Here is a 13,931-nt window from a genome sequence, read left to right as displayed (position 1 = left end):
CGTTCTTGGCCTTAATCAAATGTAAACAGGTAATAGTTAAACTTCTAATAATCTAAAGCCAATATGACAGTTGAAGTATTATTATAAGATAATATAGTAGAAGCTGAAGACGCCAAAAAATACCCTAAAGGTGGAAGCACTGGTCCAAACAAAAGCTCTTCACTGATTTGTACTGTAAAAAAATTGAAAAAGTTTAAAACAGAAAACCTGAATCCAGAAAACAAATCACTGTAGGGTGCAGCTATGAAGCATGCACACAGTAAAGATAAACAGAATCTCGATAGCGTGCATGCCTTTAGCTAGCCCACAATGAAACAGATATATCAAGAGAAACTTCAACTAAATGCAGCTTCAGGAATCGGCATGATAATGAACACAGTATGCCAGAGGAAAATTATTTCTTTACAGTAAACATCCATTGTAAAAACCTGAGTTCAAACATACTACACATTAAATTGAAATGTGCGAATGGATGGCGCAATTCAGAGAAAGAAATAAAAACAGGTCATCATAAGTTAATTCTAAGAAAGAATTTAACACGAGCAGTTTTAGAAATGTAAAAAAAATTCTTTATTGAATTTCATTTTTTCCATATTCAATATGAATAAACAAACGGTTCAAAACCTTAATAGAAAGCTGGAGCATCTTTCCCAAAACATGAAGACAAGGTTGTTAAGAAACACAAGAACAGGCAAAAATGGTTCAACCCCCCAGTTGGGAAGATAAAATCTTCTGTTATTTGAGTTTTGGCATAAATGAGTCTTCAAGTGATCAATCAAGCTGCTAGTTTGTAAAATTTTACTAAATAATAAAGAAATAAGACCTCAAGCGAATGGGTTTGTTAAGAGAAAGATTAAATTTTCAAATCCCACAACTGAAATAAATTGCAATAACTACTGACTGAAGTTTCCATTAAAACCAAATTTGTTCAGACTGAAGAGACAGCAGCTCTTTTTTAAGGCATGGATGAATTAAAAGAATAATAAGCAGAGCACTAGCCCCAGATTTATATTTAATATTACTGGTTTTACTGCTCATCAGGTGGAATGTGGAAAAAACATGACTCTGAAAAACAAACATTAATCTGCAGCGATGTGCCTCGACTTCAGTGGATCAGTCTGTTTTTAATTCAGGCTTTAGTCTTCAAGAAGAACCTCGATGCATCACGTGAGGTAAGTTATGAATAATTCAGGTCTTCACAGTGATTGGAGCAATTAGGATTAAAGCTTTTCACAATCATCACAGTTTTAACCCAAATCTGGAAGGAGACAGTTACTAAAATACTTGTTTTTCCATTATTGAAGTATATTAGTTTTTGTACAGGTGTGGGTTGACTCAGACTCTGTATCCTCAGAGGAACTCACCGAATTATTTTTAAAATGTTCTTCAGGCTTTCTGGATCAGCTGTAAATGACCCGTAAAACAAGAATGAACTCTAAGGTTTTTTTTCCCTCTTTGAGTTTCTATGTCACTGAGGTGAAATTTAAACTCACAACCGATGCTCCTGAATTAAACCAGTGAACTACAAGTTAGCTGTTATTATTATTATTTTTTCCAGCTGTTAAGCCCCCTCAGCTCAAACTTTGTCTCATCGCCTGTGTTTGCATCCACGAACCCCGTAACTGAAAGGTCACATATGTGATTCCACAGCGGCAGATATCGATCAGGCTTAGCTCAGACGTTGATTTTGTGTTCAGAAACGGGCTTCTGTTCAGTCAGGAGCTGCACTGTGTCTGCTCACTGGCGGGCCCTCCGAGGAACAGGAAGTGGACTTTTGGGATGCAGAGTGAAAGAGCTTCATGAGGTCCTGGAATCGAAAGCGTACCTGGAGGAAACACCAAATTATACTTCACTAAGTAAAGAACTTATAAGGTACTGATTCGGCTCAGGATGCAACACGATGAACACGTCAGCTCTGTCCTCTCTCACCTGTTGGACAGTCTTGTTTCCCAGCTGAGAGGACACTTGTCTGAAAGTTTTCCTGTTGGCTCCTCTCTGCTGACAGGCCGTCAGGATGATGCGGTCAGCCTCACTGAAACAGAGATTTCCATTTGCTTTAAACTTCACAGACATCTTCAGACTTTTAAAATGTTCTATAATGTTTTATCTTATGTTTATGTGGTCCTTTCTATATTTAACAATAACTTTGTTTTGATTTTTTCATAACAATATTCATCTTTTTTACTCTTAACACTATGTATAAAACAAAAACACACAAATACACTAACAAAAAAAGATTTGCAGTTAAGGTGGTTGACGTGTTATACAAAACAAAAGATCTTTGTATTATTTTAAATGTTAATATTTGCACATTAAAGCTATAAACGGATCTTTATTATATTATTTTGATTTACACAAAGCCAGTGAAAGTTAGAGAACAAGGAGTTCTTTCTACTGTGCAGGAAACAAGCATATTTCAGGTTGTGTAAAGTTATCGTTGTTGCCCAAGGACACGTTGTCATGTGGAGGATTCGAGGACAGCTACAACTGGGGCATCAAATGTATTGAAAAGTAAAATAAAACATAAAAACTCACACTTATTTAACGTGTTTATGATGTTTTATATTTTTAAAAGTGTCACCGTGTGCATGTTTTGCTCTGACCGTGTCCAGACGACGACCTTCTTGCCGTTGGACGTCACTGTGATGTTTTTGGCACAAACTGCTTGTTGCTCCCGCTCTTCCTCACTGTCACTTCCTGTGTGAGCAGCTCTGGCTGTCCTTCTGTTCTTGCCATGAGGGTTCGTGGAGCTGGTTGCTACAGGTGAGGAGCAGGTGTGGAGCTGCTGGAAGAAGTCTCGGACCTCTTCCTGCAGGTCTGGGTGCTGTCTGAGCAGAGATGACACCTGGGAGCAGAAACACAATAAACATTTCTCAGATTAGTCCTTAATGTGTTCTCTGATGGATTAAAACATTGGAGCGAATGTTTTAAAAACCTCAAATATGACTGAATGAATCAGTTTCCTGTTCTGAATTCATGTCTAAATAAAACATGCAATGATTGTTATTTAAATCAATTAATTTTAGTTGTGGGTTATTAATGCAGGAAACGTTCTTTTTAAATTTTGATTGATGCATAAACAGAACTGCCAGGAACCTTTCTGAAATGCTAAATGCATGAAGCAAATACAACGTGACAAATTTACTCAAAATAACCAAAAATTGTCTTTCTTTTCTGTTTTATTTGCGTTCTTTACAGCCTTTAAAACATTTTCTTTTTATTTTAACACACATTTAGTAAACATAAGTTTATTACCTGCCTGTAAACTACAACATATAAGTAACAAACACATAAAAATGTATTAGGATTAATTATCAAAGCTATTTTGCACATGACTTAAACATATAATGAACTTAGTGCTAACGGGGGGTTAAAGGTCATTGTCTACCTTGTCCATGTCCTCTGAGGAGGGGGCGGTGCTTCCCTGCAGCACAGAAACCACCTGCTGGTAAAGTAAGGAGTTTTCTCCCAGGTTTTTCCCCAGTCGTCTAAGAAACCGCCTGCTGCGTTCAAACAGCTGCTGCTCCAACAGCTGACAGAGAAGAAGATTTAAATTTGGTCCCCGAGTTAAACCAGGTAGAGTCAGTGTGATGTTAGAGTAACGTCACCCACCAGTCCACATCTACGAGCCTGTCTGCGGTTCAGGAAGGCAGCAAAGTCTTTGAGCAGCTGAGGCCACGGCTGCAGGACAGAACTCAGTCTGTTAAACAAAACCTCCGGGATCCCTGACGCCCCCGAAGGCCCCGCTGACGAAAACTCATCCAACATCTGCAACAGCTGCTCTGAAAGGCCTGAACGCTGCTGCACCGCTTCACATACCTGCACAGGAAACACAAAGAGACACCGTAGGAACATCTGGGACAGGAGGAAGTAAACCAGAGTTTGCTGAGATGAAACCAACTTTTTTTTGTTTTGGCAATAAAATAAAATTCTAAAAAAGCAATTTGATTTTAACATACTTGTAGGGAATGTTATGATTTTAAGAAAAAAACAGAAAATAAATATTTAAATTAAAGTTTTTACAAGCTTTAGAAAACTTACAACTTTCTTTAACCAGTTTATTTCCCAAGTCCTAATTTAACTTTAGCCCTAATTTAACAAAGAATGACTTCCTTCAAAATAAAAGCAAGTAAACTAGTAAGAAGTGTGTTTTTACTCTGTGAAGATAATCCTGAGCGAACACCATGTCCTCCGACTGCCTCTGCTCATCTTCATCATCTTCAGAGTCATCTGACGACAGCTGCTCCTAAAAACACAGATTAGAAGTTTTAGTTTACAGTTACAAGTCAGTTTTCATTCCAGGTCGATGTGTTGATTGATTTTGTTGTAAAGAATCCAATGTTTGAAAACAATGTGATTAATAAAATAGATGATTTTAAGTCTTTTACAGCTTGATTTATCAGAAACTCTGAACTTAACAAACAATAGTAGCTTTAAAAATATTATTTTTTAAAGGTATTTTTACCTGCAGGCATTTAGCAAAATAAACACACATAACCCCACTTAACATTATGTGTTTCTGAATAAATGAAACAACATATTTTTGTTTCTTTTTTTTAAACAGAGTCTGGAATCAGCAGCAAATTTCCTTAACATGAATCTAAAATTATAAATACATTTTTGACCTGCAGCTGTATGACAGATGCTCTGGATTCATCTGAAGATGTCCCTTCATCGTCTCTCTCTTCTTCTGCTGCTTTAGATGGGGTCACGGTCACCTCTTGTTCACTTTCTGACTCCGCCTCCTTCGGATCAGACAGGTCGTCCTCGAGGGCATCGCTTCCTGCCACACTGGGTGAAGACTCAGACAGAGCCAGGAGGAGGTCACTCTCCTCCTCCACCTCTTCCTCCTTTTCCTCTTCGTTATTAACTCTAATAGAATCATCGCCCATTTCCCGAAAGGAGGTGGAGCCTTCAGGAGAAGCAGGGGCTTCATTGCCACTCCTCCTCCTGCTCCTCATTCCTCTGCCGTCCAGGCAAAGTTTCCTTGCAGCAGGAAGTACAGCAGACGGCTTCCTCCTCCTCAGGCCAGCCAGTGTCCGACAGTGCTGTCTGATTTGATCTATGGTTGCCAAGGAAACAGTGGAGGCAGGTATGATGTCAGTACTTTTGTCTGCTTTGGTCAGGAGGAGGCGCTGCAGGAGGGCTTGAGGAGGACTTAGCGATTGCGGAGGAGAAGAAGAAGCGGAGGAGGTGTTGAGCGGACCTTCAGAGACGGATGAAGCATCATAAGGGGGAGAGGGGAGGAGCTGCTGCAGCAGGACGAACCCCATCCGTTTGAAGTCTAGGTTCTTGGGGAGGCGAGGCGGGTACCTGGTCCCAGGTGGGAAGCTGTAGGTGTCAGGGGCGGAGCGCACAAAGGCCAGGTGACTCTGACGGGCCTTATTCCTCCTGCAGGAGGCTGGAGCTTCTGGGCCGGAGCCAGATGGGTTGTTGAAGTGTTTGATGGTTGGATAGATGACAGGGAGGCTACGCTGGGAGAAAACAAACATTTTTAAATTGAGAACAAATTACAAAAAACATTTGACTCAGTTTGGTGGCAATTTAAAAAAAAAAAAACCTGCCACATAGAACAATTAAAACAACAATTTCTCTGTTTGTAGGTAGGAGAGACATTTGCAATGACAATTTGTTTTTCCAGTATTCCAGCTTTGGATGAATTAATTTGCCTTGAGTTAAACTGCAGACTGGAATTATAACCATGCAGATAATCAGCTGTCATACCACGAGCCACAGAGGCAGGACGATCTGTTCCCTCTCCACAGGTGGGCGTCGCACCGCCGGATCAACATGACGGCAGGCTACTGGCATCGACCACACCACCTGCTGATACCTGAAGGCCTGCGGAGGACATAAAGTTAAACACCCTGAGCTGAGACAGCTGTCAATCAGCTGTGAGTGTGTTTGGTTGGAATACCTTGACAATGTTGTCAGGTGTACCAGGTCTGCAGCACTGCAGGATTCTCCGTCTGACTTGTACCACGGTTTTCCTCAGCAGAAACTGAGACACAAGCTTAGGTGGGTCACATGCCCCCTCCATGTTCCTGAGGCCAAGCACCAGCAGACTGATAAAACAAGGAGACAAATCTCTAAAACTGATCTGTGCTTTTCTTTTGTCTTTGTTGTGGAAGAGGTAATTGCTAGTCTACTCAAAAGTACTCCACACATCCCTGATTAATAAAAACCCAACCCTGCAAGTGTGTGTTTGTGTTACCAGTCCTCAGCTGCAGTGAAAGCCGCCGTCCTGCGGGGGCAGTACATAGCCGGGTCGAGGCTGGCACAGGGCAGGAGCTCGGGGTAAAGGAACACTGAACGAGTGGCTATTAACCAGGCCAACTCCGCTGGCATGACGGGGAAGCAGCGCACTGACAACACAGACAGAAAGACAAGAGTACATTTACAACATCATCACACTCAGCTCTTTACTGAAATCTGAAGGCCTTGACGGAAAATCAAAGATCTGATGATAAAATCTCCTTAAAGGAAATTCATGAATTCTGCATCCTCTATTTAACAAAGATCCTCCACTTCTCTGCAGCCAAACTGACACAGACCTAAACAAATTCAAATAAAGCAAATAAAAAAAACATCTTTGACTAGTCAATTAGACTCACTGTACAAGAAAAGTTATCTTTATTCATGTTTTTAATTAGACAATTAACAAAACAACTTCTGCTTGCATGAATCAGACTTACAAGCCAAATGCTTAACACAAACATAACACAAACTCTTAGACATGGAGACCACCCAGAAACAGCTGGAGACAAACCTGCTAACTGCTCCTTCAAATGTAAGCACAACGACAGGAACTAGCTGCCCAAATCTCCCATGATTCCACGCTGCGTGCTACTCACTGTGTCCTCTGGCGTCAGGTTTGTGGTGCTGTGGCTGGTAGTCGATGGGATTCTGTTTCAGCTCCTCCAGCAGCTCCAGGGCCTCCTGCAGGTTGGAGACTCTGAAAGCGCTTCGAAAAGCGGGACGACCTGCAGACCCGATGAGCTCGCCCCTCTGAGCCAACACGTCCAACTCAAACTGACAAACACCGTAAAAATACGCACGTTTTAAAATTAAACAGTGTTTCCTGCAGTTTTAGATTTATTTGCATTCAGCAACATTCAGAAATAATTATTATTTAGCAGTTTACGGCACTGAAACAGCTTCATGTTTGTAATAAAACCGTCATTAAGGTGTGATTTCCCCTGCAGTCTCATACCGGTTGTGCAAAAATGTGGATCTTATTCAAGCCAGTTTTATAACAACTTCTTTTAATCAAGTGAAACGTGTTACTGTGTGAGTTACCAAGAACTGCCTGGTGGTCTCAGCTTCACTGTGCAGTTTGGGGACAGGAGAAGTCAGCAGGTGGATCTGAGTCAGCAGCTGGACATGCTGAGAGCAGCACAAACAGAGAGGAAAAATGTTGGTGTGAGAGAATAAACTGAGTCTTCTCAGAAGTTAGCCGGTGGAGGTTCTCCTCTTCTGTTTTAGTGTACCTGTTGAAGCTGCTGTTCCAGTCTTTGCTTCTGCGGAGCGTTCAGCTTCAGCATGTACGGTTCTGGACAGTGCGTGCCGTACGACGCATTCGTCTGCCGTCTCTTTCTGATCAAAGCCAGCTGCTGCCTCACCGTACGCAGTTCTGTGATTGGTTCATCTTCTGCCTCGTCATCAGCTGGTCCTCTGAAGAATGAACAAAAAGGTTATCAGGGCAGAGCATAAAAACCGTTTTCTAAAGGAATGAGTGTTTTACATACGTGTGCTGCTCTTCAAACGTGTGTGTCTGAACAGTCTGAGTTTCCTCCTGTGGCTCCTCCTCTTCCTCATGGCCTTCATCATCCACTTCCTGTCCGGCCAGGTCCTCTTTCAGCTGATGCACAGATACAAAAAGAGACGCAAAAACTAATATTTTATACTTTCTGTCTAAAATTAAGACCTGCACTGAATATCTAAGGGTGATAATTATTGTAAGCTTTTTCTGTAAAAGCAAACAATCCAAACAAATGTTTTTTTTCAGATTATAGTGACTAAAATACTAAAAGGGTAGGAATTAGCTTTCAGTATTGATAGAAGGAAAACGTGGGGAAATTGTATGCAAAACTGACAATTAGCAGTTTGTTACTGTTCACTTATTTGGTTTATCAGTTCATGAAAACTGTTAAGTGTGACAGGGTCACAATGAATGAATGAATGAAAGCAGTAGAGTTTGTACCGTTTCAAACAGCTCCTCCATCAGCTCGTTCACCTCCTTCTCTGCAGGACAGACAAACAAAATGAGACTGATTAATCAGTGTAACAGCTGAGCGGAAAAGTCAGCACTTTAAAACCTAAACCTTTGCAGATTATTTGCAAATTTGACAAAAAAGAAGGCTCTGGGCTGGATTTAAGTGACAGGAGAAGCAGCCACTTTGCTGGAAGATGATGTTATTTCTGCGATAATTATTACTGTGGATGTAACTACTGACTTGTGATGCGGACAGCCTTGTCGTCACGGTAATCCTCCAAATCAGGCTCATCCGTGTCAGCCAGGAAGTTGTACTCTGGATCATCTTCATCATCACACTCCTCTGGTGGAAAGATAAACAAGATTCTGTGACACACTCTTTATGAGATGTTGCACTGATCTTTGATGGCATTGACTGAATTTTGATTTATTATATATATTTACAAAATGGGAAAGTGCTTTTAGACCCAACAATAAGACAAATACTCACCTTCATTATCCACATCTGAGCTCATCAGGCCTCTCAACCAACCAGTCCACTCTTTGTCCTCAGGCGCAGAGCTGGAGTCGTACATGTCTGGAGTTATGTCAGGGGCTCGGAGCTCCGCCTCCAGCTGACCCAGCGGGACGTCCCGAAGAGGACGCTTAGACCTAGTCCGGTACGCCATCACACCCGACTCATCCTCAGACTCAGACAGAGGCTGAGAGTGATAGATAAACAACAATCTGTCATTTATTTTTCTTTTTTTTTTTATTATATCTTTATTATTTCTCGAGCAAGTATCATTTACATAACATTAGGCATCACCAGACTAATTTCCACATTTGAAATAAAATTTACATGTAGTCCACTGCCTTCCAAAATATAACTATACTTCTCAGAGAAAGATTATTGAGTGATCATATGGGAAAGAAAAGAGAAAGACAAAAAAACAAAAAAAGGCATGATAGAAGCAACTAAGGAAAAGAAAGAGGGAAAAGTTATTACACAGGAAAAGAAAATGTAATAACAAAAAATATAACATAAAATAACTATAAGGTATGGTTATCATAGGAGAGTGGATTGTCTAGATTTAAGAAGTTTGGTCTTTAAAGATGAAATCAGGTCTTTTAGGTTTTACATAATCTACCCAAATCCTCCAACACTGATCAAATTGTTCAGTCCTCTGATTGAGAGAGGCTGTTATTTTTTCCATTTCATATATATTAAATGTTATGTTAATCCAGTCGTCTAATGTTGGCATGGTCATGACAACCATTTTCTTGTAATGTTTTTCTTACTTGCCGTTAGTAAGATAGTCATCAGATACTTGTTTCTCTTTGTGGCATCTTGAGGAATTATGCCTAGATACATAAGCTTGAACTCAAAAGGAATGTTTTGCTTAAAGATATCTTGTAAGGCACTATTTATCTCTTTCCAATAATCTTTTATAATTGGGCAGTCCCAGAATACATGATAGTGGTTTGCATTTTGATTTCTACATTTTCTCCAACATACGGGACGATTTCCATCGTAGTGACATTTCTGCGCTTGTGTAATAAAGAATCTTACCAAGTTTTTCCATCCATATTCTTGCCAGTGTAGTGATTTATTGTGTGTCCATTGATATTTCCATATTGTTGTCCATTCCTCCTCTGTTATTGTCAAATTGCCCTCTCTCTCCCATCTTGTTTTGATATGCAGGGTTGAATTGTTTTTTAAGCCCATTAAGTTTTTATAGATAAGGGAGATAATTTTCCCTTTAATTTTTGATTTGTAGGCATTAACAAAAATTTCCAGTAATGTTATATTTTTATCAGAAATTGGTTTAAATTTTAAGTTAACGAAATTCCTTAATTGCAAATATCGATAAAAGTCCTGTTTGTCCAGAGAGTATTTTCTCTTGAGTGTTTCAAAATCATTTAAGATGTCGTTGTCCATTATTGTGCATAGAGCAGTGATTCCCTTGGATGCCCAGTCCTTAAACCTGGCGTCCAGTTTATTTGGTGTAAAGTCTGAATCATATGCGAGCCATTTTATTATTGTCAAATCTTTCTCAAGTGCATTTTCTTTAACTATAGTTTTCCAAGCTCTGAGGGTTGTTTTCATCCAACGGTTATCTATATTATTTATGAAACCTTGTAGATTTACATCTGCCAGAATTGCCTGTATAGGAATGGGTGTTGCCTTTGTTTCAATAGTTTTCCATTGAGCCTCATACGTTGGATCGCAACAGTAAATCAATGTTCTTGTCTGTGCTGCTAAATAGTAGTCTCTTAGAGAAGGTAATCCCCAACCTCCCATTTTCTTTTCCAATTGTAATACCTTATATCCAATTCTGGGTCTTTTACCTTGCCAAATATATCTTGATAATAGTTTGTCCCATTCCTGAAAAACTTTTTGATTTATTTCAATTGGCAAATTTTGGAATAAATATAACAATCTTGGTAGTTGTCATTTATTTTTCAATCATCTATTGGGATTTCAGCTGAAGTTTAACCTCATTGTGAACAGCTCCAACCACGTTTGTCTCACGTGTTTGGTGTTACCTGACAGTATTTCAGTTACCTGATAGGGCTCCATACAATCTGCCAACTCCTCTTCAACAGCATGAAGCTTCTCCAGGAAGACGCTGTCAGTCACACCTTTAGGGGACAGGGCTTTGGGGGGAGGGGGAGGTCCCATTAACCCCACCTTCAAACGTCGGGACCGAACTCGAGAAGTCTGAGTAGAGAAAAGAAACAAGTCATGAAAGATAAAATCTGCTACTGTAGACACCCACAACACAACTGCAGCTTTGTGGTTCATCAGATATAACTTAACTCTGCTTCTAGTGTTTCTCTGTTACCTGCCAGGGGCTGCAGCTGTCCTCCTCTGCTCGGATTAGTCGACTTCCTCTTGGAGATGAAGCTGTGCTCTCCATGTCGCTCTCGTGGAACGTCTGCAAACACACACACACAAATCAATCAATAACCATCACAATAAAAGTGTGCTGCAGCCAGTCAAAGCAAAGCCTCACGTCTTCAGCTGTTTCGTCTTCCTCTTCTTCATCTGGGCGATATTCTTCGTCAGATGAGTCTTCCTCGTCCAGAGGAATGTCCACAAACTGAGGAGCCTGGAGACAATTGTTTTGCTATTTATATTTTTAAGAAACAGTAAAACTTTATGCTATTCCAAAGTAAAATTTTGTTAATTCTGTGATGACGTGCGGGTTGTAAATAAACCAGACAGGCTGGATTTAATGTTTTATTTACCTTATTGACGTCACTGCTTTTCTTAATGGGTGAGATGTTCCAGGTGGGGATCACCTGTTGGGAAATAAAAATATGAGAAACTCAACTCTCTGGGATTTAATGACCTCTTTAAACAAAGACTCACCACTCCCTTCTCCACTACTTCTTTTAACTTGGATCGAGTCATTTTAGGCTCCTAAAAATAGAAAAAGAGTTTATGATAAAAACTTGTTAATGAGATGGTGACTGAAGCAATATTGTAGCTTGGCTGAGAGTGTTAATTGGACAGCAAATAAAAACTCACAAAAGGAGGGACTGCCTCCGTCTCATTAATAGCAGCTTTCATCATTGCGACCACATGCTCATTGGTGATTACTTCCTGTAAGGCAAAGATCAAGCTTTTAAAATTCAAAACATAAAGCACAGCTGTCGTGGAGCAAATGTTTCCAAATCCACAAGACTTGTTGTCCACGATGACAGGAATAAACACAGTTAAGGACTTGTTGGTAAATGAATCACTTCAGAAAATGATAAGTGAACTCACGTGGATGATGTTTTTGACGTTCACAGTGGTAAGGTTGTGCTGTTTGGACTTTGTCTCCAGTGACTGGTCGAGTTGGGTGTCAATCTCCACTTCCACTCTTGCCTCCTCCTCTTCCTCAGTTTCTGAGGTCCTGCACTTCTCATCAGCTCCCCCCTCATTTGGTGTCTGTTTCTTCTTCTTCGTAACCTTCCTTCTCGCTGTCTTTGCCTTCATCTGACTGTCCTCTGAGACACAGACAGTTCCGTCATCAGCACAAATACTACCACTGTTTTATGAATTTGTCTCTCATTTGGATATATGTTAACTCTTCAGGATTCAGGTTGGAGTTGCATATTAGGGGCTATAAGTTTTTGAAATTCGTCCATGAGGATTTTGAGAAAGCCAGGAAGACAGAAGAGTGTTTGTTTTACCCATAGTAATGACAAGGCTGGAATCAGTGGTGTCTTCCTCCACCAGCAGGTAACCCTCCTCTTCCTCCTCCTCGGCACTGGCCCCTGGCAGCAGCAAAGCATCATGGGAGTTGAGTTGAGGCGGTCTAACGCTCTGGGTAGTGCTGGTGCTGCCAGGAGCGTGTTGTGCTTTGGATGGGCTTAGTTTGAGGCGTTTGCAAACTGGGTTCATTGTGGAGAAACATGACCTCTGACCCCTGAGTCGTTGGCATCATCAGACAGAAAATAAAGCAGAAAAGTCACTTATGTTTTATTTCAACAAAAAAGGGTTTAAAAATGTAAGTGCATCTTAATCTGTTACAGTTCTGCTGAATATAAATAAAAGTTTTAACTCCTCTCTGCTAAACTGCTGAGACACTCTTAGTAAAAAGTAAAAAATAAATTAAACTAGGACAATAAATATTTGATGAAGCTCTAAGAAAATTAAACATTAACTCACTTTTTTAATTCCAGCTGCAATGTGAAGCTCTTACATTTACGCTGGTCCTGTTAACATCAAAATACGGTTAGATGTTGTGACACACAAGAGCTGCAAAAATACTCTTATTCACACAAAAACAAACATGCTCGAGAGAGGCTTGAACGCTCCGTGTTGTTATTTACCGCTATTAGCTCCTGTCATTTAGCAGTTAGCTTTGATTAGCGCCTGGAGATAACCTCACGCCGGGTTTCGAAGAGTTAAGGCGGTCAAGAGGAGCGAACACACTGGCGACAGTAGCTAGCTGTCCAGCCGGCTAGCAGCAGCTAAGTTAGCCCGAGAGCCCGCTCCTTCCGCGGACAGCCACTTCCGGAGCGTGTCCAGGTCCAGCTCTCTCTATCGACTCGGTACCGTTCAGAATAAACCGAATCTTAATAATGATCACACTGCTGAGCTGAAAGTCAAAACACACTTACCGCCACAACTACAAGCCAACTCTGCATCCAAAAACTACATTTCCGATGTCGCAGGGTCGGTGACGTCATTTAGACGCGCCTGTATTTACAGTCTTTGGTCGCGCCTCTTGAACGTTTAGAAAAAAAAAAATCTATTTGGGGGATTTTAGATAAGTTAGAAACCTGATTTTTTTAAAGACAGGTGATCTTGATCTGTATTCTCAATATATATTTTAAAATACAAATATAAAGTTGTGGCTTTTATATAGGCATTTTCTTGTTAGCACAACCTTAAGACATTCCACTTAATCTGCAACACAATATATTGCAAATAAATATGTGCGTTTCAAAATAGGTTTGTAAAGTTTATGGTGCATCTGAGATGTAAAAGTGGAACTTCTTTAGATGTAAGATTATAGGTTGAGCCACTTTTCTTAACCTTTACCTCTTTGTGCTGCAGATGTGGAAACATGTTGAAAAATGCAGCTTGACTGGCTTAAACAGGAACCATGTCCTCTTATAAAACAGTATACACATAAATTCATGTTACTTTTCATGCACAAGAGGGTGCTATACCACTAGTTCCTGAAGGTTTGCAGGTTGATATAGATGTTCATTCCAATGAAATCAATACTCT

The 13,931-nt window shown here is 40.3% G+C and overlaps 1 protein-coding gene across 2 annotated transcripts; it reads right to left on the bottom strand.

The window, feature by feature from the left end:
• Positions 1–546: 546 nt before the first annotated feature.
• Positions 547–13,379, bottom strand: si:dkey-27c15.3 (GON-4-like protein). 2 transcript variants are annotated; one of them, XM_017429586.3, is made up of 27 exons: positions 13,316–13,379; positions 12,861–12,907; positions 12,383–12,618; positions 11,973–12,196; positions 11,733–11,807; positions 11,574–11,624; positions 11,450–11,503; positions 11,215–11,310; positions 11,044–11,136; positions 10,764–10,919; positions 8,706–8,916; positions 8,457–8,558; positions 8,204–8,244; positions 7,749–7,861; positions 7,491–7,674; positions 7,300–7,386; positions 6,855–7,032; positions 6,215–6,365; positions 5,918–6,065; positions 5,725–5,841; positions 4,626–5,474; positions 4,157–4,246; positions 3,613–3,819; positions 3,389–3,532; positions 2,604–2,845; positions 1,930–2,032; positions 547–1,825 (listed from the first exon to the last, which is right to left on the bottom strand). In XM_017429586.3, exons 1-27 carry the CDS (start codon positions 13,340–13,342, stop codon positions 1,712–1,714), a joined length of 4,140 nt encoding a protein of 1,379 aa, XP_017285075.1. In that variant the 5' UTR covers positions 13,343–13,379; the 3' UTR covers positions 547–1,711. The 2 variants fall into 2 exon arrangements, with proteins under 2 accessions (XP_017285075.1, XP_017285076.1); XM_017429587.3 differs by lacking the exon at positions 13,316–13,379 and adding an exon at positions 13,025–13,291.
• Between the last annotated feature and the right edge of the window lie 552 nt (positions 13,380–13,931).

Source organism: Kryptolebias marmoratus, linkage group LG5 (genome assembly GCF_001649575.2).
Source record: "Kryptolebias marmoratus isolate JLee-2015 linkage group LG5, ASM164957v2, whole genome shotgun sequence".
Taxonomy (NCBI): Eukaryota; Metazoa; Chordata; class Actinopteri; order Cyprinodontiformes; family Rivulidae; genus Kryptolebias; species Kryptolebias marmoratus.
Note: the sequence above shows the minus strand (reverse complement) of the source record. Positions and strands in the feature narration are given on the sequence as shown.

Bases quoted from the DNA above. Each gene is read 5' to 3' on its own strand.
- si:dkey-27c15.3 (XM_017429586.3), bottom strand. From the start codon at position 13,342: ATGCAGAGTTGGCTTGTAGTTGTGGCG. The intron at 6,366-6,854 runs GTGAGTAGCACG...CTGTGTTGTCAG, and splicing joins ACCTGACGCCAGAGGACACA to TGCGCTGCTTCCCCGTCATG. The intron at 5,842-5,917 runs GTATTCCAACCA...TGTCCTCCGCAG, and splicing joins CACCTGACAACATTGTCAAG to GCCTTCAGGTATCAGCAGGT.